At 38.3% G+C, this 23,089-nt stretch overlaps 1 protein-coding gene across 26 annotated transcripts in view; it reads left to right on the top strand.

The window, feature by feature from the left end:
- CADPS (calcium dependent secretion activator) overlaps positions 1–23,089 on the top strand; it is a 481,539-nt gene that overhangs the window by 343,128 nt on the left and 115,322 nt on the right. For 8 of the 26 annotated variants that reach the window (XM_054245836.2, XM_054245827.2, XM_054245825.2 and 5 more), the window contains exons 13-18: positions 2,860–3,047; positions 5,088–5,246; positions 17,942–18,043; positions 19,534–19,597; positions 19,996–20,119; positions 22,468–22,536. In XM_054245836.2, coding sequence (XP_054101811.1) covers positions 2,860–3,047; positions 5,088–5,246; positions 17,942–18,043; positions 19,534–19,597; positions 19,996–20,119; positions 22,468–22,536 — 706 coding nt within the window. The remainder of the gene's footprint in view (positions 1–2,859; positions 3,048–5,087; positions 5,247–17,941; positions 18,044–19,533; positions 19,598–19,995; positions 20,120–22,467; positions 22,537–23,089) is intronic. The other 18 variants (XM_035276026.3, XM_078351389.1, XM_078351390.1 and 15 more) reach the window with 3 other exon arrangements.

Here is a 23,089-nt window from a genome sequence, read left to right as displayed (position 1 = left end):
TTTTTTCACCCTTTGAGAGAATTTTTTTATGGTGCTTAGATATTTGGAAATTCAGCTATCTATCCAGCAGGGGTATCAATATTTCCTGAAATCCTATTTTAAAGCTAGATATAAATTATTTAAATTCAAGGGAGTGCTATTATGTCTTTATTGAATTTCTGAAGATACATTTTTGGCTTTAAACTATCAAATTCAAAAGTCTAAAAAAAGACCCAACTTACTTCCTTCTCAAGCCATAAATTGTTATTTCATTTCTTAAAGGTATGTTATTAATCCCACTTTATAGATGGGAAAGATGAGAGAAAAAGATGAAATGTCTTTATATAGAGGAAAATTCTCATCCCTGATTCTAAACACTGAAGTTAATATATATAATATTTATACTATATAATAACTAGGGTTAACATATTATTGATACTAATATGTGTAATGACATATACATATACTTCTCTAAATGACATAGCTATATCCTAACTCTATTCTGACTAATTTTTATTTTAAATTTTTTTATTTTTTGTACCAAAAGCCAAGATATAAAAAAATTTGTAGATAAAATAGTCTTAAAAACAGAAACAGAATTATGTGGAATAATTTATTAATCTGTATCTCATGAAAGATTCATTGATTATCTCAGGTTTAGAATTCCTTCATCAAAAGAATCTGAACTTTGCCAAATTGGAAAGGAACACATCACTTTGCCTTAAAAAAAAAAAGAAAAGAAAAGAAGAAAAAAAGCTTACCTTGCATTGCAAGGCAATTTTTTCTCAAATGTGTTTTGTACAATTATATGATTGTTCACATAATTATAAATGGCATTCATGAAACTTGTAAGAATATGCCTCTGAACTTAAATAATTCCCGTGTGTATATAATCACTATTCCCTTAAGGAATTTTTTGAGGTACATTATTTTCAAGACTTTTTTCACATTATCATTTTTTAAAACAATTTTCTTTGTTTTAAGATTCACTGTGAAGAAGAGTTTATAAATTAGACCAGAAATGAAATATTCAAATTTGCTTTCCATTAATTACTTATAGGCTTAACATCATGGTCCAAAATCTAAAATTAATTATGAATAGCATAAAACAGCTTCCTTCCCCATTTGTATACCTGTATATGTTAGTCCTTATTCCAAAATTTCAGAAAATAACAGAAATTAAAAGGACCTTATCTCATGCCTCTATATATTCCATTTTCTCATTATTACAATCTTTTTTTCAGTTAGTTTTGGAGACCGACCAGCAGGGATACATAAATTTTTCTGTGTCTTCGACTGAGTTCCTAATTGATATTTCTTCAACTCTTTTCAAAGCAGCTATTTTGGCATCTACAAAAGACTTGGTGTCATCTGAGTCGTAGAAAATATATTTTAATCTTTCACAGCAGTGTTGTTTCTAAGATTTAGCATTTGGGGTAGCAGATGGAGTGGCAAAGAAGTTGCCTATAGGGGCAGCCCACTGCCTCGACTACTCTCCGCCCTCTGCAGTAACTTATAATTTGAAATAGGAAAGATGCCGTCTTTCGTTGGATGCATCAGTGAGCTGCATGTTGTCAATTGAAGATTCTCAGATCCCTAATACAAGATTAGAGTGTTGCAAAGGCCTCTCTCTCTGTTCTTCTGTGGCCTCTACCTGGCCCCTAGTCACTTTCCCTTTTTGCCTTTTCTCTCCCAAGATGGGGCAATATTCAAAAGATGACTCAGAGAAGACCCTCAAAGTAAAATTAAGTTTATATTTAAAATAGCCCCAAATTTCCAGCTTACAAAATATCACCTAAATTGGTTTATTTCTTGCTTCGAACAGACCCTGAAACCAGAAAATGCAATTTGATTTCAGGCTCTGCCTGAATGGCAACTCACTTGGCCTTTCTGGGCACCTGTTTCCTTAAGTGCATAATGGGGGTAGCAATTTCCACCTCATCATGCCACCAAATCTGCTCTAAATTGGAGATCTGAATTCCCATTCTCTTGTATAGCAGAGTTTGGACTGGTCCCTTAGCAAGCAAAATAAATAATAAAAATACGAACAATTTCCAGAAGAGAAAATAAAACTCTAAACCAGACCCCAAGAAGTTCCTCTCAGTTTAATGGAATTATATCTGACTCACAACTTGAAAACTAAGTCATGCTGTTCTCTTTGGAGACTTACGTTATTACCTTCATTAAAAAATTTTTAAAACACTCCTTCCAAAGTGAAAGGATTTATGAAGTCCTGGCATGTATGCAGACCAACCCTAAAATTTCCTCATGCTCTAGAGTAGAGAAAACAAGAAGACTTGGAATAAGACAGAGCTGGATTTGAGTCCTGCCTCTGTTTTGTATTATCTGTGTGAGTCACTTAACAACCAGGATTTCCATTTTCATGTCTATGAAATAAACCTTCTCTGTCTACCTTACAGAGTTGCTATAGGGCTCATCTGAAAGTTCTCTGCTAAGTGTAAAGTTCTATATCAATGTAGAGCATTAATGTCATAATTTCCTCTTTATCAGTAACCACAACTTTGCCACATCCCCACCCCAGTACTTCTTTAACTTGTATGGTTCAGTGTTTGAGCAGTAGGTAAGACTGTTTCTGGAACCATGCTGTCTGCCAATCCTACTCCATCACTCACTAGGAAATGTTATGTCTTCCCTGCACTCAATCTTTCCAACCATGTAACAGGGATAACAGAATGTACCTTATAGGTCCATGGTGAGGGCTAAACCACAATGTGTTATGCACAGTGGTTGATGCATAATAGTCAATCAGGGAGTGTTAGCTATGGCTATTTTTCAGTCCCGTTCTCCAGCCCAACTCTAGCAGCTCCCCAGAAAACAATCTGTATTTAAAAGAAAGTCTCTCCTTTATTCTTTATATAGGGCTGGTTCAGTCCTGGCCAGGTGTTTGTACTAGACGAGTATTGTGCCCGAAATGGAGTCCGGGGGTGTCACCGACATCTCTGCTACCTCAGAGACTTGCTTGAACGGGCAGAAAATGGCGCCATGATTGACCCCACCCTTCTTCACTACAGCTTTGCCTTCTGTGCTTCCCATGTCCATGGGAACAGGTAAGTGGCTATTTGTGTGTCTAGAGGTGATCCTTAAGAAAAGGCACTGGCAATGGTTTATGGCTGATCTTGCTTTTAGTATCTGTTTGTCCTCATTCCTTCGGTAGTATGCACACACGTACACATGCACACTGGACACATACACACAAAGGGCACTAACTTACTTTCTTCTTAAAATAAATGGTAATTAGGGCTTCAAGGGCAAGCTCGGAAGTTAGACCAATCCAGGTTCAAATCATAGTTCTTCCATTTACTGGCAATAACCCTGGTTGGTAATTAAGCCCTATGTGCCACAGTTTTCTCATCTGTAAAATAGGATGATTGTATCCCCTTGGGGTTGTTAAGAGAATGCAAGTACATATTAAAGGGCTCAACATAGTGTCTGAAACATGGCAAAAACAATAAATACTTGCCTTTATTTTTGTTATTTATTCCATAATTGCTTAATGAAGACTTCCTTAGTGTTAGTCACTCTGGTACACATTTAGTATACGTGGTGAGTAAAAGCCAGACATCAAACAAGGGCAGAGTTACATTCAGATTGGTGCTCTGACTCTGAGGAAAGGGAATAAAATTCTATGACAGAATTTAATAAAGAAACATGACTCAGATGGAATGGCAAGATGGCAAGGAGGGCCTCCCTGAGGAAGTGATGCTGGAGCTGAGAACTAAAGCATGTGTAGGAGTTGAGTGGTTCCAGGCAAAAGGAACAGCATGTACAAATGTCCTGCAGAAGGAGGAAGCCAAGTACATTTCCAGAGCTGAAGCAAGCTAGGTGAAGCTGGAAAGCAAAGATGATGATAACACTTTTAATTTAACCATAGAGACTGGAAGAACTTTTGAGATCACAGTCTAATCAACCCCCTCATTTTGTAGGTTTTATATACAAGCCCAGAACGTCAAGTCTCCTGACTCTGTACTAAGTACTCTCTTTCTTTAGGCCTTGCCCAGCTTCTGGAGGAAAAGATTCATGTTCTGAATAATGCAAAGCAGCAAATAATTTAAGAACATTGCCATTTGGCTCTGGAGACATGGAATAAATTTCCACGCTGCCACAGCCAGTTAGTTTACTATCTCAATGTATGTAGCCTTGCATTAGTATGAAGATAAGCCTATATTATCCCAAAGTTCCCCAACCAACAGCCAGCAAAGCCACACCCAGGGAACACTAGGTGGCTTCAGAAACCCAGCCTCAGATGCAAAAGTCACTGCTCTGGAGAAATCCACATGTAGGAGAATCCAGAATTGACTACATTTATTTTAAATCAGAACTGTGCCAGTCATCTTCATCTTTGCAAGCTATATGACTGAAATCTCTGTAGGATTTTTCCGTGCTTTTCCTCCTTCTAGCACTGGTGTATTTTTATAAAATGCAACTTCAACATTTAGAGCTAGATAACAATAGCATTGTAGGTTTGAATATTTAACAGGCAACGAGGTTATCATCACCTCCCATTGTTATAAGGTTTGCTAGCCCAGCACGTGACCTTTTATTTACATAAAAGATACTCATGAAAACTCTGATACCTGGGGGGTATCTGTGCGTAATTCTGCTTTTTATAAATATGTACACTTTGATGACTATCTGTTACAGCCTCTTGGACTGAATTTTTTAAAGAGAGAGGAGAGAGAAGTTGCATTATATTCTCTGGGTTGTCACACTGTATTCTACATATGTTACTGAATAAGAAAGTGTTACAAAATAATGAAGTGTTTTTGTAAACTCCCTGGTAAACATCATCATGAATTATGATACACATTGTCTGGATTTCATATTGTAAGACTGCCACTTGATTCACAGTTAGGTTTATACATCTTGTCATGGAAACAGTTTTGGATTTCTTATTTTCTTTTCAGTTCTGATTTTCCTTATGCAAGTTTGCATCTTTTTTTCTTATTATTTTAATTTGAATGCATTTGTGCTTGCTTTTTCATGCATCCTTCTTTTTCTTTCTTTTGTTTATGCATGTGCGCGTGCTCTTGATTCTCCTATGGCTGGTCACACTCTGTGCATGCCTCATGCGACTACCCCCTCCAAAGTCAACAAATGCATGCGTACCTTAGTGGGCTGCCACCAAATACAGACCCTGAAGGGAGCAAAACTCCCTCCCCACCTGAACAAGAGGCTAAAAAAGATACCAAAAAGGAATCGAAAAAAAGAAAAGATTCCAAAACCCAGGCAAATCAAGAGCAGAAAAGGTAAGTTATGTGTGTATTGGCTTGTGTTTTGCAATATCTTTACCCTTTCCCCAAGCCTCCATCCATGCATCACTTCCACCTTTGCAAGCTTTGAGTAATCCCGAAGTCTCTGTTTCTTTAAGCATTTTCAAAGGTGCAATTAAAAAAAAAAAGTCCTAGCAATGGGCAAAAATGCTGTGTATTGGGACTGAATTTGAGTCAAGTGTTCAGTGACTTTTAAAACATGTTCATATTGAAAAGACTAATTAAGCAATATGTAAACAGAATTGTGAGTCAGATTGCTGTTTTAGTGGCATCTAGTTAGGGGTCTGGTACCTTACCAAGTCATTCATAACAAGCAACCCATGCTTTATAATTTTAAATATATTTAAGAAGCAAATAAAATGGATTGGCATAAGATGGGCCTCTACGTTTATAGTAGTGCCATCATTTTCAGCAAATACCCATTAGTTCCACATTCATCTCAAATAATGATTTATAATAATGGCACAAGACAAATTCTATTACTAAATTAATGCTTCTTAGTAGAATCACTTAAACATCAGTATGTAAGGCACTTTTAACTTCTAAAATTTTGTTTATCCTGTGCTGTTACCTATGTCCTTTCTTTGTGGTTTTATAAATTGGCAAATTGGTGACCTTTTTTCCCTTTTAAACTAGGTTTACTAATTATTTACAATTTTATTCTATGTCCTTCTTCACCTTTTATACCCTCACCCCAAATTAACAACATTTTAAAGTTTTTTTGTTGTGGTGGTGGTTTTAGAACTGATGATTCTGATCCTGGCATTGCCAAGCTACCCAAAATTCTCAAGCGTGTTTGCTGTTCGCTTCTTCATTATAAATTTATTCACCGAATATTCCTAAGTCCTGAAATGTATACAGTTCACTTGTAGACAGGCCAAATGAAAATGCAAACTTTTGCTTTCTAGAAGAATGTGGCAGGCTGTCAATCAGCATATGCGAGTCCAATAGTGAAGGTCAAAGAAAACCCGGATTCCATGTGGCCATTCATCTCCTTCACTGCAGTATGTAAGGATAGAAGTGAAATGCAGTTTCTGTTTGTGTTTCACTGTAAAAGTTAGATTGCAAGGCAACAGTAACTTGCAATTAGAAAGAAAGTGCATACAGAATGTTGTAGGTGCCTGAAGGTCAGGTCTAACAAAATGACAAGACTTCAGAGAGGAAGCGTTCCTGGCTGCTGTCCAAGGTGCTGCTTTTGGAAGGCTCAACATCCAAGCAGAGCAGAGAACAAATGGCCACAGTTGAAAGGCACATTGCTTGAACCTGATCTATTTCTTATGCCATGAAAAACTAACGGATCTTGATTGGTCCCATTGAGGCTTATGTGTGTGTTTCAGAATCTATGTTTGCATGGTGCTTTTTTTAATAAAGAAGAAATCATAATAGTAAGTAGCAGTTGTGTAGCATTCTACTGTTAACAAACTGCTTTCCATCATTTGTTATAAAATGTTCAGATCAGCAATTTTATATCTATTTTGCAGATGATAAAATCAAACGTCTGTAAATTTAAGCAACAAACCTAGATGTTCTAAGTCCAAAGCTCTTTCCTTTTGCACTACATCAGAACTATACTTGTATGCTGAGGACCTGAGCATTAGGGCCTATTCTGTGTAAATCTGGGAGTATTCAATCCCGTTTCTGTGCCTCAGTTTTCTCCTTTCTGTAAAATGAGCAGACTGAATTATAGTATCTGTAATATCCCTTTAACCTCTAAAATTATCTTCTATGGATTACAGTAACAAGTGAAATAGCCCATCTTCAGGTTTATAAATAAAAATGTTTTCAAAGGTGCAATTTAAATAATCAGAAATAAAGTTTAATTAAAATAAGGATAATAACTACCATTTACTAAGTACTTGCTATATTCCAGACACTAAGTGAAGTGCTGTTGATATATGTTATCTCATTTTATCCTTATTACATTCATATGAGATATGTACCATTATTACCGTTACCCAATAGATGAGGGTCTTGAGGCTCACATAAATTCAGTCACTTGCCTGAAGCTCCATAACAAATACCTGTCTGAGCCTGATTCAAACATGAATATTCTGACTTTGGCACTTCCATTTGCAACCACTCTACCTTCCCACCTGTCCAGGATTAGCACTTATATATGGTGTGAGATGCCATACCTGGTCATTTGATCTTTGTTTCAACATTTCCAGGTGAGATATTACAGCAGTCATCTGAATTAAAGAGTAGCCCAAAGATGGCCAAAATTAATATGGCCTACCTGGAGATTATAGCTTTGTGAAGAAAACCAGAGTTTATCTGGAGTTTATACCACCTAAGGAGAGAGTCTCCTTTGAGCACTAATTAACTGCTTTTGGGATTGGGGAAACCACTTTCCAAACCTTTCACCAACATGACCAGCATTTGGATGTAGAGATATTACCTATTCTTTGCTCCAGATTTAAAAGGAATTCATGACTCATGAAAGCAATTGCCTTTTAACTGCCTTTAACTGAATAGAATCCATTCCCACTAAGATCTCAAAACCAGATTCAGATTAGGTAAAAAGATTTTTTTTTACCTATTATTAACATAGCATTTCCCAGGCAGCTAGAAATCATTAATGACCACTGAAGAGACAATGACCAAGTGTCTCCCATCTGCTCTGGAAGCTTGTATGGCATCTCTATGAAAAACTATGCTCTGTGAGTCAAAGATACTCTAATCAATAGTAGACACATCTAGTCAATCAGGAAGATGTTTGCTGTCCATAATTTCAAGCCCTGGGATATATGGAACCATCCACATGTTTGGCATTTTCTAGAATAGTGCCTCTCAACTGGGGGCAATCCTCCCCCCAACCTGCTCCCCCTACCCCCACCACACACACAGGACATTTGGTAATATCTGGAAAGATTTTTGATTGCCGCAGCTGGGAAGGAGTGGTGCTATTTTTACCTAGTAAGTAGAGGCTAGGGATGTTATTAAACTCCTGTAACACACAGGAGAGCTTCCTGAAAACAATGCCAAAACTGTTAATAATGCCAAGGTCAAGAAATCCTGTTTTAAGCCAGACTTCCTGGTGATGAGCTGATTTTTTTCGTTTATATGGATTTGTTCTTTCTTTTGCACAAGACTTACCCTATGTCTAAAAGCATAACAGGCACCACCACTGATTTTCAATCTGTGCAGTGATTCTCACACTCCAGTGTGCACACAAATCATGAGGGGATTTGATAAAATGCAGAGTACTAGGTCCCGTCCTCAAATAATTTCATTTGGCAAGTCTTAAATGGATCTGGGGGCCAGGCATGGTGGCTCATGCCTGTAATCCCAGCACTTTGAGAGGCCAAGATGGGTGTATCACAAGGTCAGGAGATAGAGACCATCCTGGATAACACAGTGAAACACTGTTTCTACTAAAAAAAAAGAAATACAACAAATTAGCCACCACCCCTGGCTAATTTGTTGTATTTTTTTTTTAGGTAGCCTGTAGTCCCAGCTACTCAGAAGGATGAGGCAGGAGAATTGCTTGAACCTGGAAGGCGGAGGTTCACAGTAAGCCAAGATTGCGCCACTGCACTCCAGCCTGGGCAACAGAGCGAAACTCCATCTCAATAAAAAGAAAAAATAATGGAGCTGCGAATCTGCACTTTTAATAAACACCCCTCTTGACCATAATTCTAAAGCATTTGGTCTTTAGATCACACGTATTTAGGATTTTGGTTGTCAAACTAGGCTGCCCACTAGAATCACTTGGAGAGGCTAAAAATGCTAATGCCTAGGCCCCACCTACTGAGATTCTAATTAATCTGGAATGTGGCCCAAGAATCATGAGTTAAAAATCTCAAGTGATTCAAATATGTAGCAAAGTTTAAGACCCACTGATTGAGGGAACTAGTTTGAACTAACTCTTTAAAACTGAACCCATTTTCTCAAAAGAGAGAGGGGAGAAAAAGGAAAATGTGAGCATGTTCAGCTGGTTGCATTTGGCGATCATAAAATCCACAGATGTAAATTGCTACATCTTCTAATTTTTAAATCAGTTTCTAGGGTTGCAGTACTTAATTCTCACCATAATATTTTTAGTATTCTGTCTAGATGACATTTAGATTAGCATCACTTTGGTCACTGTCCCACAGTGACAAGGCAATCAAACAGCTCTGATGATTGCAAGTTGCGTCAATGTTCCTTGGATCCCTTTATTATTGGGATTGGAATTTTTTCTCATTTACATTATTATTTAACATTTCTTGAATGCCAGTGCTGCTCTTCACATATGGCCTGTGTAGAAAGTACATTGTATCAGCAATTAAAAAATCTATAATGCCAACCACCCCAATAAAACTATGCTGCATAGATTAATGAATAAAGCAGATGTACGAGGGCATCAATCTTAAAAATCTCTGAAAGTGTGGTCCAAAGATATCTTTTGGGAGATGTAGCCAGAGCCAAGATGCTGCCCGTGTTCAGAGACTAGGTGATCCCTTGTGGATTAGGATATGAGTAACCAAACAATGAAATGGAACTCACTTTTCTCCTGTTACTCTGCCAGGATTTCTAAGTAAGTGGTTTCATCCTCCCTGTTGCCCAAGATAGAACCTCAAGAGCCATCCTTGACTTCTCTTTCTCCCCAGCCAGTGTGTCACAACAATTCATTTTCTGTATCCTGACAACACCCGTAAGTATCTCTCAAGTCCATCCATTTCTCCCTCTTTCAATGCCACTACCACAGTTTAGGTCTCTATTTTCTCTACCCTGGACCACAGTGATTGCCTTCTTGACTGTGCCCTTGCCTCTAATGAATGTTGGGCAGCCCTTTCAATCCATGTCACATAATAGTTCCTTTTATTTCTTTTTGGTGAATGCCTTCCCAGTAGTAAATGAGTAACACACATTTTTTTCTTTCACTCTAACTCTCTCTTTCTTTCTCATACACAGGCATGCACACTCACACTCTCTCTCTCTCTCTCTCTCTCTGACATTATATCTGGTGCTTCTCAACTCTTCTTCCCATGAAGATAAGTGGCAAAAACTGTGTAGTAGAGATAGCTCTGTTTTACTGACCTCTGCATATAGCACTTTATATAGCAGGCAGGCATGGATGGAGTATAACAAACACCCCCACACTCTTGGTCTCATGTTACATACTGAACACAAGGATTATTGCACTTGTGAACATGAGCATGTCGCTGGCTGGCCTTCCAGTTCTGGGCAAGTGCTGGCCTTGCACATGGCTGAGTCATGCTCTCTAAATTCTAAAGAACCAGATTTACTTAATAGGAAGTACTTGGAAGAGAAAGTGGGAAAAATTTTCAAACAAATTTCAAGAATAAGTAGGCATCCCAGATGTCCAAGGATAAATTCTCTTTGGAACTTGTCTCCTTTTAACCCACATGACTCTCTTCCTGACTTTCCCCATAAGAACAGCAGATTTTCCCATTGAGACATGAAATCTTATGAAATGTGCTAAATTATCTATTGAACTGGTGTAATCTTTCTGGCCCATAATAAACCATCAAATAATGTACATTTTCCTTTTAAAATTCCAACAATGTGTCTTCATTCCATGGTCATTGAATTAACTGGTACAAAAACATATTTTCAGATGTCACACCTCTTTTAGAGTGGATGCAGTATTAAAAAGCCACACATATTACTGGTCTGACCACTCAGAATTTTATATATAGTATCTTCAGAATGGAATGTAAAGCTTAATTGTCTATATTTATCTAGAAATAAAGAAACACATCTCTTCTCCTCTTATTCCTCAAAAGGAAAAATCTATGTAGTGCCATTTTTTTTTTAATCTCGCTCTGTCACTGAGGCTGGAATGCAGCAGCATGATCTCAGCTCACTGCAACCTCTGCCTCCCAGGTTCAAGCAATTCTCCTGCCTCAGCCTTCCAAGTAGCTGGAACTACAGGCACACACCACCATGCCCAGCTAATTTTTGTATTTTTAGTAGAGATGGGGTTTCACCATGTGGGCCAGGATGGTCTCGATCTCTTGATCTGGTGATCCACCTGCCTCAGCCTCCCAAAGTACTGGGATTATAGGTGTGAGCCACCAGACCCGCCTATAGTGCCAGTTTTTAAAATTGGTTCTCTTGGGGGTAAAATGCATGCTTTCCTGCATTTTGTATACTTTCTCTAATCATCTGTTGTGTTCTTGCATCATTCAGTACCTGGACTGAGCCTGAGCCACTTTGAGTAATGTCCTTGTGTCCATAGCATCCATAATCTTTGTGATTGTTCAGATGTGGAAAGAAATTTCTCAACTACTTTCACCCTTTAATAGAATTAATGACACCTTCTGATACTGTTGGGTTATGACCACATATTTTGAAAAACTGTAAAGTCAAGATAGTCCTCATTGGTATATTTTTGCCCCTTCCAAGCCTCATTTGAAAGGAAATTAACTGATAGCCCCAAGAAGCTACAATACACACTTGTAATATTGTAGGAACTGCTTATTGTTGCTTCTTATCTTACTCTTTATGATACAAACACTTTGATATATTTGTTTTAGCAGCGTGTCTGAGCCCCAGGGCATGAGGGCATAATTAGAAAAGGGCATGGGCTGGAAGGAAAGGAGAGGAAGGGGTGAGGCTGGCTTAAGCAGTAACTATGGGATGTGAGGGCCCTAATTATAATTTATCATTAACATAGAATTGTACAAATCTTACAGATGAGCAAACAAGGCTATCTCCTTTTGAGAAGACAAAGCTTTGGTGCTATTTTGAATTTATGGTTATTAATCACTTGAAAGAGACAAAGGAAAACATTCCATGCAAGGATTAAATTCAAAGGTATCATTCTAAAACTAGAAATAATAAAGAGTTAGTTTCTGGGAGAAGTCTTTTTCTTTTTAAGTCAGGGGTGAAAAGAGGATGTTTGGTCTAAATGTCCTATTTAGGGAGCACTGCAAAGAACATCTACTAGTATATTCTGTCCCTCTCTGTCCCTTTAAACTCTCCTGTTTCTGGGCTGGAACAATTTCGTAGCAAGTAGGATTCAGTTATCATGCTTGTTTAAGGACATTTTCATGGATCCATAATGCGGTCTGCAGGCATGCATCCATTTGGAGAGAGAGAATATATCATGTTTACGGTGCCTGCACCAGCATATGTGGACATTTGCATTTGGAGATGAAAGTATATTCCCTCTTCAGCTGGAGTTTTACCCCTTGTTGGTAGTAACTGGAGCCTGAAACCTGGTTGTATGCAGAGCAGTGGACTAGACACTCTTTCCTCTTCTGTTGAACTCATACATTTCTTTTTACACCTGGATTCTGCCCTTAATCACCAAATAGGTGCAATATCAGAACATATAGATCATTGTAAGCTTTGAATTAATTTAGCATCCTGACCCTCTTAAAAAGACATCTTACCTTTCAAAAGGTTTTGTGGCCTAGTTTTAACATAATATGGAGAATCATTCTAGCAAGATAATGAATTGCTAAGAATCTGTGCACTCACCTGGGTGTGTAGTGACAATTTAACAGTAAAGAGGTAAATTCATTTCACAAAACACATTGTATCTTGAATTCTTTGACTACATTGTTAACACTTAATTTCAAATATTAAAATATTTCACATTAAAAGCTCAGTACTTAATTATATTAATCCTATAATAGATATTAGTTAATAAGCTCCAGCTCAGAAGCACTTGGGAAAAAGAGAACAATTTGCATAACCAGTAACTCAAAGGACGGGCAGCTGAGTTAAGGTAGTTTCAATTTGACAAAAAAAGAAAAAGAAAAATGCAACTCTAGATGTATTATTATTTGTGACATGGCTCAAGATGGGAGACTGTGAGGAGAGTGAAGATGACAGAACTGGTGCTAACCACTGTGACAAGAAGTTGAAGAGCAGCCGACATGACATCTTTCCTATCATGCTGCCGAAAATGTCAACTTTGTGAAGGACAGTGAGAAAATGGTTTGCCGAAAACTTGAAAGGTGGATTCCGGAGATGCCTGCTGTGTCAGATGCAATATAGTCTGCTGTGGCTGGAGAGACCCATTTCTGGCTCCAGTGATGGCCTGCAGGTGGGAGAGCTTCCAGTCTTCAGCACAGCTCCAAAAATGACTGCACTTGACCTGCATATTGTCTCAAGTTTGCAGGATCATGATATACAAGAATTGAGTTGTTAGCCAGTGTGCAGTTAGGTGGAACCAGAGACCAGGGGCTATGTTTTCGTGTGTATGTGTGCACGTGTGCATGTGTTTCTAAAGCTAAGTTTGAAGGCATTGTCTATTAAAATTTGGAGCATGGGGAAGGAAAGGATATGTGCTTTATGAACTTACATCAAGTTCAATATGAGTAACAAAAACTAACTCTGGATAATATAAGCAGAGGGGAGTTTATTAGGATGATGCTGGAGGCCTCAAAGAAAGGGAAGGAAAAACTGGAATTAAGTTAGCTATGGAAGAGTAGAAAGCAAGACTGATGCAGTGGTTCATACTGTACATTAGTGTAACCTGGGAAACCTTAAAAATGCCCATGTCAGGCTGGGCACAGTGGCTTATGCCTATAATCGCAGCACCTTGCAAGGCTGAGGTGGGAGGATTGCCTGAGCCCAGGAGTTTGAGACCAGCCTGGGCAACATAATGAGACCTTGTGTCTACAAAAAAAAAACAAAATTAGCCAGATGTGGTGGCATGCTCCTGCAGTCCCAGTTACTCAGGAGGCTGTACCAGTGGGAGGATTGTTTGAGCTTGGGATGTCAAAGCTGCAGTGACTGAGATTGCGCCACTGCACTCCACCTTGGGCTGAATGAAACCCTGTCTCAATGGATAGATTAGATATAGACAGACAGACAGATAGATGATAGTGTGTCTAGGTTCTACTGCAAACAAATTAATTCAGAGCTTTGAGGATGGGACCTTTTGCAATTCTAAGAAACAGACAAGATCAAAAACTACCGACCTGTAAGGACAGTTCGGTCAAGGCACAGCTGCTGGGACAAGCAAATTCCATCTGTTTCTTCTGGCCTTATATCATTTACTCAATGTAAAGATTCCAGAGGAGAGTGTCCTGGTAGCTGAACTGAGGTCATAGACCAGCTAAGATATGGAGTGGCTGTGAAAGGGAGGGACTGGCCTCTAGTCAGCCCTTCAGCATCAATAGTAGGGAAACAGGCACCTCAATTTAACCTGACACAAGAGTGGCCACAATGTGGCTGATGCCACTCCTCCAAATCCAGGGGTGGTTAGAAAGTGGCAATGGATGCTAAGAAGCATGAAAGCAAGAAGACCAGAATATTCACAGTCAGGACATGAGAAGGAGAGAGAGTTAGGCTTCTAGAGAGGTGTTCTTTGTAGAGATACATCTCAGCCTGGAATTTTCTAGCTCGAAGTTTAAAATCCAGCTTCACCTCTCCTCTTCTTTCATTCTTTGTGTCTCCTTAAGTGATTTAGTATTGAGAAAGCAACAAGATGGAAAACTAGTTTTATGACAGTTGTAGAATCACCCCCAAATATTTTCAGAAAGACGAAACAAAAGCATGGCATCTGAAAGATACCAGTACAGTTCTACTATTTATTTTGCAACCAGCACTACTTGGAATGGTACCTTGTAAACCATACAAATGCCACTTTTGGAAGGGATTCGTAGATAAATAATACCATGTATCTCTTGCAGACCATCTCAGGTTCCAAATCCACTCCAATCTAAGAAAAATCTGGAACCTTGAATCAAATATACCCTCTCTGCCACTGGAAGAGCCACCCACCTAATATTTTTTTTCTCTATAACAGTGGCTTGTAAGGTGTGGTCCTCAAACCAGCAACACTAGCAGCACCAGAAAACTTGTTAGAAATGCAAGTTCTCAAACCCTATCCCAGCTCCACTGAATCAGCCGCTTTAGGGGACCCACCAATCCAGATTGTCACCAGGTGATGCTGAGGCTCACTCAAGTTTGAGAACCACTGAAAAAGTATCTTGTTGCTTCTGTGGAAATTTTGCTCTCCTAAATATGTAACCTGAATTTTTCAGTTAATAGCGCTATAGAGGTCTATCTAAACCTGCACAGTTAACATTGCCAAATTATAGGAGTCAATGAACAAGAAACTAATGTTTGACGGAATTTTCAAAAGCAATGAAGTGAAATCAAACAAAACAAAGGATTATTTTGCTTTTTAACTGACCTGGTTGCAACCTAGGATCTTTGACAAATTGTTATTCCTGTATATCTTTTCGTCACTTTGTAAAATAGCATCTCCTGTTACCAATACCATTTCAGAGCAATTCTGGCATTTACAAACAAATTTACATTTTATGTTGAAATCATTCAACATCAAACCGTTTTAACACCTTTTATTGGTGAACTCTGTACTTGTACCTTACAGACTTTGCTTTATTTTTAAATAAAAGTAGTCACAGTGACATAGGAGATCAAGAAACAAATTTAAGAGATGACAACACTAATTTTTAGTTGTTTATTTTATTGGAATAGTGAGATTAATGGTGTTCAGAAAGTAGTCCAAGGGGAGGTTATCAGGGAAGAAGAAGCTGCTATCTGATACTTTTAATAATTATAAATGGGAATCATCAGAACAAAAAGAAAAAATTGAATCCAATGTTAGGTTTGTAATAATATCCTTTGTAGTGAGAATTAACTGAAGACCAAGCATACACTCAGTGTTCACTTTTTATCATCTCAGACACAAAGCAGAAAGCTGCCTTCTAATTGCCTAATTGCCTTAGAAGGCTTGTAGGGTAATGAATGAATGGTTTTATTCACAGACAGATTTATCTCCCAATAATGACTGCAAATATCCTGGCTGTTCATGTTAAATGCTCTCCATGCTTTTTGCTGTCGTCTTTAAACCCCTTCTGAACTGTAAAATTATATTTAATAGCATTTTTCTCTGGGTTAATTCTCCACTAAAAAACAAAATGCGTTCAATTGCTCCATTTTTCCTCCAGTTAAGTGTGTGCATGCACACGCTAATCATATAAACAAATGTGTGTTCACTGCATTAACGAGCTAAATTTTGTGTAAACAAATGTGAAAACCACAGCTTAAGGAAGTTATAGATTACAGCGTATGGATGAAAAGTTACAAACAAAATCATCACGTGTTTTGCAGAGGCCAATAAATGCAACCTGAGATCTAACTGTAGATTCATGGACATTTCATGTAAAAAAATATATATTTTTGTTGTTGTTGTTGTTAACCATGGTAGCTTGCACCTGTAATCCCTGCTACTCAAGAGGCTAAAGGAGGAGAATCACTTGAGGCCAGGAGTTCAAGGCTGCCATGAACTATGATCACACTGCTGCACCCCAGCCTGGGCCACAGAACAAGACCCTGTCTCTTAAAAAATTATTAAATAAACTTTGTAAATTAACATTTGAGATTTACCAGAGAATTTGAAGACAACCTACCTGTTGTTTATCATTTTGCCTTCCTTCTTTAGAAGGGTATGAAGACAGGGACTAAACGGGATTTTACTGTTTGGGGGTTATTTCTTATAAAGTGGGAGAGAGGAAATTTTCTCATTTTTCAAATAGGGTACTTTTATTATCAAAAAAGAAGGAAAGCTGACTGATTAACCCCTCCCAGGAGGTACATTGCTGTCATTTGCCAAGTCTTTTGTACAGTCAGACTAGTCTGGTATAAAGGATTTTCCCAACTTACGCTGGATCCTTGAGAAGGCCTATAAATAAGACCATTTGTTTGGTCTCAAGATGACTTGCATTTGCAAACTGAAGAATGTTCCAATAGAAGTTTGATGGTGACACACCAATCTGCAAACTGGCTCAGCCAGTAGTCAAAACAAGTCACTATGAGATCTGGGAAGCTGAAGACTTTGAATGGGTCAGATTATCCTGCATCTAGTTTGAAACAGATAAATTGGAGCTATAAATATATAGCCTCCCTTTAGATTTTCAACTTGAATGATCCATAACAAATAGGGGATATATGTACACACCTAAGGCGACACAGAACCATGAGAATATGATGATCAAACTGAAATCACTTATTTAAACTGGAGTTCTTTTTATTACAATGAGTAATAGTTTACTAAAAATTGGAAAACATGGTTTGTTCTTCAATGAATACAAGATCACTTAAATAAATCCAAACATCTGTAGTTATAAGCAGGAAATCGAGCAATGTAAGATGTTTAACACTGGGAATGACAAACACTTACAAGGCATCTGATTTTCATAGGAATTTGTGTAAATAATTCAGGGATCCCAAAGCCAAGTGCCTATAAAAGAGATAGGTAATACAATTTAGGAATGTGGACCAGGTGAGTGCTTGCCCCAGATAAGGAAGAAGCTGTTAGCCAGCAATTAATAATGCCAGCTGTTTCATATTTTCAAGAAAAAAAAACAGAAATCAGAGTTGTATTCTAAAACTTCCCTGATTTTAAAAAAATGTTGCCAAGTAGTTCAAATTTCTTAAGAAGCTGTGAGCCAAACAGAACAAATTCAGGGGCTGTACTTAAGCAGCAAGCCACCAGTTTGCACATTTTACCATGTCACAAAAAGTGAGCTACAGCTCTGCATGTCTCCAAAATGATAACCCAAACACAACCCAGCTCTTTTGGAGGCCAGCCCTGAATAGCTGGGCTCCTCCTGAGGTCACATCTATCATTGTAGTTGTTCCTTCTAAAATAGACAGTTTCCTCCTGCTAGAGATTTGATTTGATGGTGTCAGCATATGAAGTTCCCGTCATTTCATGACATGTCTTCTTTCAGGCCTGACGGAATCGGAACTGTGACTGTTGAAGAAAAGGAGCGTTTCGAAGAAATCAAAGAGAGACTCCGAGTTCTGCTGGAAAATCAGATTACACATTTTAGGTAAGGATCTGGGGCTTGAGGGCTTTGATTAGGAGATGAGAGTGGAAAAAGATAGAGGGCTTAATGTTCCAAAACTGTAAATCTACCAGAGGATAAGTTGGATATTTGGAAATAACTGAGTAGAAGAAGCAAACCAATCAGCCTTGCTTCCGCAATAACCAGGAAAAGTTTGCATTCTTAAGTTTATGTTATTTCCACTTAAAGAACAAATCCTGCCATGTTCGAGCTGACCCTGGTCATCAATCTATTATAGAAAGTTGGATTTGAAGTTTCTTCAAAGTTCCTAAGTTAAAAAACAAAAATTCTTGCAAATCAGAACATAGTGAACAAGAAAGGAAGGCAGTGGTACTCCTAGGAGAGTCTTCGTTTTCTCCCCTACCTCAGAAACACGACTAGCTGGCTGCACAGGGAAAGAACGAACCTTGGATCCACCTGGGTGGATTGAAACTTCCCTGCATACTCGAAAGAGCCAGCAGATTCTGCACTTGAGCCTTACACCACATTGCCCACTTCTCCCTTGGAGCAAATTAGGTGTTTTTAATGCTGTCCTAGTGGTTCTGGACCAGAGATCCTGAAATAGAAACTGAAAAATAATACTAGCATTTCTAATGGTCCCTATTGATTAAATACTTCCTATATGCCAGATACACAACTGGAGGCTGGAGAAGTGTTAGCCCATGTCAGAACAGCTTTGTAAAGTAGTTATCATAATCCCCATTTAAACCAGGAATAAAACGAGACTAAGAGAGGTTAAGGAACTTGCCCAAAGCAAGCCAGCCAGCAAGTGGAAGTGGAATGCTTACATAAGATAGTCTGTGTTTAAGTATCCATGCTAGTCTCTCTGTCCCATGTGCAGTGTCCTGAAGGGCCAGTGACAACCTGAAACCAGTCACTGGAACTCATAGTGGTATCTGACATAGTTTTTTCTGTGCCATCAAAATCCTCCTGGATAAATCTTTATTGATCTTACATTATATGTAAAGTGCATTACCGGTAGCAGAAGATCCATAACAGTAGCAAACCGTAAGCAGGGAAGGACAGCTAGCAGAATCAATAATTTGCTCTAAATCCACTTTTCTATTCCATATATCAATCTTTTGGGGACTTATGTAAATGTATTTGAATTTGAGCCAATTCTAACTAATACTTTTTTAACGCCAGTCTCAATAATAACATATAAGGTCACATTTGAGCTAACGAATAGTTCTCCTTCACAATAGAAATCTAAACAGAGCCTTATGTCACCACTCTGAATATTCTTTTCTGCTACAGACATTTGCAGAGTCCCTCTTTAGTCATTATTCACACATACACATATATACATTATATACACACATATATGGTGTGAATTCAGATTAACATAACACAACGTGACAAAATAAAAAGCATTTTCCATTCCTCAGAGAGAGTTGCTATAGGAATCAAATTGCAGCATATTTCATGCTAAAATGTAATAATTTAGGCAACCTGAAGAATTTTGTCTTTTTTAGGTATTGCTTTCCATTTGGTCGACCTGAAGGTGCTTTGAAAGCTACTCTCTCACTCTTGGAAAGGGTAAGAATAAAAGTAAAAGATAGATCATGTATATATAAAGAGACATAAACATAATTGTAATGAAATGTTTTGGTTGAATGACCTAGTTGTAATTTTTATAGGATTTGTTTACCATTCAACAAATATCAGAATAGAAGGGAGGAAACTGCCAAAACTCATGATATTCTATCTTCAAACTCCCAAATAGGATATACTGAAGATATGTTCCTAGCCCTTCCCTGATTCATGGACAGCCTTTGCCAATGCTTTGCAGTTCTGGTGCTTTCTCTTTAAGCATGGCTCTCAATCTGTATTAAGTCACAAAGAACTGATTTTAAACTTGCACACTTCTAAGAAATGTGGATGAGTGACACGTTTGCTTGAACCTTCTTAATAATCCTTCTTTTTTCTACTCGAAGGTTTTGATGAAAGATATTGTTACCCCAGTGCCACAAGAGGAGGTAAAAACAGTCATCCGTAAATGTCTGGAACAGGCTGCGTTAGTCAACTATTCTCGGCTCTCAGAGTATGCCAAAATCGAAGGTAAGGCTCCCTTCTGCCCCCAGTTTTGAACTTAAATTGTGATATGCCTCCCTGGGGAAGTCTTTCTTTTTTCTGAAGGGCACCTGAAAACAGTGGTCTATCTGAGTATATTAAGCTGAAACCTGAAAGTACTTGAAATGTGGAAGCCTCCTTGGCTGTGGCCAAGTAAATGAATTAAAAGACATTACAGGGGCTCAGAAAACAGCCTTTGTAAGGGAACAATATTGAAAATAAGATGTTATCAGATAACTAAGTTCCTTCTGAGAGTCTGTGTTGGTCCCAAATATCGGCTCTGTGGCTGATGTTTTCCTATGAAGGGGTTCTGTAGAATTGCCACCTTCTTTAAACAGAGGAAAATAAAGCACTCTGTTGTCTGTTGCTGATAGCATTGGAAGTAATACAAGAACTGAAAAGAACAAGATCAAGGTTTTGCCTAACTCTTTCTTGCCCCCGAAAGTACCTTGTCTTTTGGTAGTGTTTCAAGCTCAATGGCAGGTTAGTGCTGAGCTATCTATGATGGCTCTGGGTTGGCTTTAGATCTCATTCATTCTTGTTAAACCAGACCTTCAAAGCTTGTTACCACTACCCTCTCAAGTTTTAGGGAAGCGGTCACTGATGACCTAGTAATCACCAAAGGCGTTTTGAGTAAATTCAACTTGAGAAGATATGGTTCTCTGGGACCTATTCATTCATGAAGGTATTAATCACTTTTCATTGTTACCCTGTTGGCTGCTATAGGGTGATTTGAAAGCCACACCCAACTTGACCAGTGGTGTAAGTGTATAAATGTGGAAGTTCTGTGTGCAAAACTCGATGTGTCCGCATTCTGGAATCTGATGTTATCTCACATGTGAAACACAACACCTGATTAAACTAGCAAATGCACATTGTCTACCTCAAGACAACTGGGGGGAAGAGAAACTAACCAACCACCCAGACCCCATCACTTACTCTGTCAAAATCCTTGTTTCCTTAGAGAATTAGGTTAAGATTATGTCAAATTCACAGTGTTCCGTACATTACATGTCCTCTCTCTCTCAATTTTGTCTGTCTGACAATGCAAATTGTGTACCAGTGGTAATGAATTCATTGTTATGCATCCAGGGAGAAACACTTAAGAATTGGGCACCAAAAGGATGTTTATCAACTCTTGACTTGGTAATGAATAACAAAAATGGAGGAACAAGTAGTCATTGAAGGGCTATATTAGCAAATAATTATTCCAGCATTTACTGTCCCAGGACGTAATGATTCATTGTATTTGGTAAAGTCAGCCAGGTACCTAATAATTCTAGGTAAGGCCAGAGTTGGGATGGGATCAAGAAACATTCTGTTGCCATGGCTGCTGCCTCGTAGGTCTTGGTCTAGCTATTACTAGTCTTTTGGTAAGATCTGCTCTCTTCTTTCAGATAAATCTATCCAAAAACAAACTTTAAGATCTGTAAGTAAAAATGCATTCATTTCCAAAGTAGATCAGCTGGTCTGTAATTTCCTTTTGTGCCTCAATTCTTCTTGGTTATGTTAATTATCTTTTGCACTGTGACTTTTAGGTCTGGGGATTCTTTGAAGAAACCAATCCTTTTTTTTCAACTCTCTTTTCAGAGAAGTACCTCATTCCACACTACCTGCTCTCTTCCGCTTCTCTCCTTCCTTGTCCGTGATTGGCTCAGCCACTTTAATGTGACCTCTGCAAAAGTGGCTGAGACACCAATTTCAAAGCATGCTGGGATTGTTAATTCAGACAACCCAACATCCTCTGGCTGCATGTATCAGGTTTTCTTTCATGAACATAGTCCACCACAGGCTGAGACATTGCAGCTTGAAAGATATTACTACCAGACAACTTTCTTTTACAAGGCTCTGATCCTACCCTCAGAAAGGAAATCTTTCATGTTTTATGTTTGAGCCCATCTGTGAGAATTAACAGCTTAGTTATCTGAGAATTCTGGAAAGAAGTTGTAGTAATATTGCTGGAGACTATGTTTATGAAGAAATACCTCAAGAGCCTTAGATACTAAAGTCTGAAATCCTTAGTATCTTGGAGCCTTAAATCAATGAAATTTTGTTTCCCTTTACTCATGATGTTTTGGTCATTGTATTCTTGCAAACAGCTCTAAAGAGACGTGTAAAATCATGGTCACAATCTCTCTCGTGACTCACGGCATGCTGAATGGTTAATCCAGTAGATCTCCAATTTTGAAGCTCCTTTTTCTTTTATCCTGTGTTTATCCCAAAATACTCTGTGGCTATTTTCCTTTGAGCTAATGTAACATTTTCCTCTAACCTATGACCTTTAACCTCTTTACCTCTGACCTAAGCCTCTTGCATGCCCAAATCCTCTTTTATAGGGAAAAAGAGAGAAATGTATGAGCATCCTGTCTTCTGCTTGGCCTCCCAAGTGATGGATTTAACCATTCGTGAGTACCTACCACCTCCTCACCATGCTGTCTTCACTCTTTCTGTTTTCATTATTTCAAGAAAATCCAGATCCAAACCAACTCACTCTCCTTGCTTCAAGTTTTTTAGCATTGGCTTGTCTGTTGGTTCTGTCTGTGAAACCTAGTGTGAGAAGTCCAGTCACTTTTTATCAGCCTAAAACAGGTTAGACAATTAAGCCATTTGTTTGTGATAAACTCAGATTTGTCTGTAAGTTTTTCAGTTATTCTCTGTCTGTGACCTGAATGCATTTTTACTTTGCTTGTGTGTAACCCTAATTTGTAAAGTGCTTGTCACTGGTACACAATCAAAAGGTAGCAGCTAGGCCGGGGAGCAATGCATTAGGTGTCAGATAAAGGACATTTGGGGCAAAATCATGCCTTCTTTCCCATGTTTAAAATGCCAAACTATTATGGGTTTGAGATCACACCAGGTGGTCCATTCTCTGTAAAAATTAGATCTTATATGCCTCCTGTCTGTTCTCTATCAAGCTGGGAAGCTTTTCCTTGTTCCCTCTGGAGATTTTGACTTGTC

Source organism: Callithrix jacchus, chromosome 15 (assembly GCF_049354715.1).
Source record: "Callithrix jacchus isolate 240 chromosome 15, calJac240_pri, whole genome shotgun sequence".
Classification (NCBI taxonomy): Eukaryota; Metazoa; Chordata; class Mammalia; order Primates; family Cebidae; genus Callithrix; species Callithrix jacchus.
Note: the sequence above shows the minus strand (reverse complement) of the source record. Positions and strands in the feature narration are given on the sequence as shown.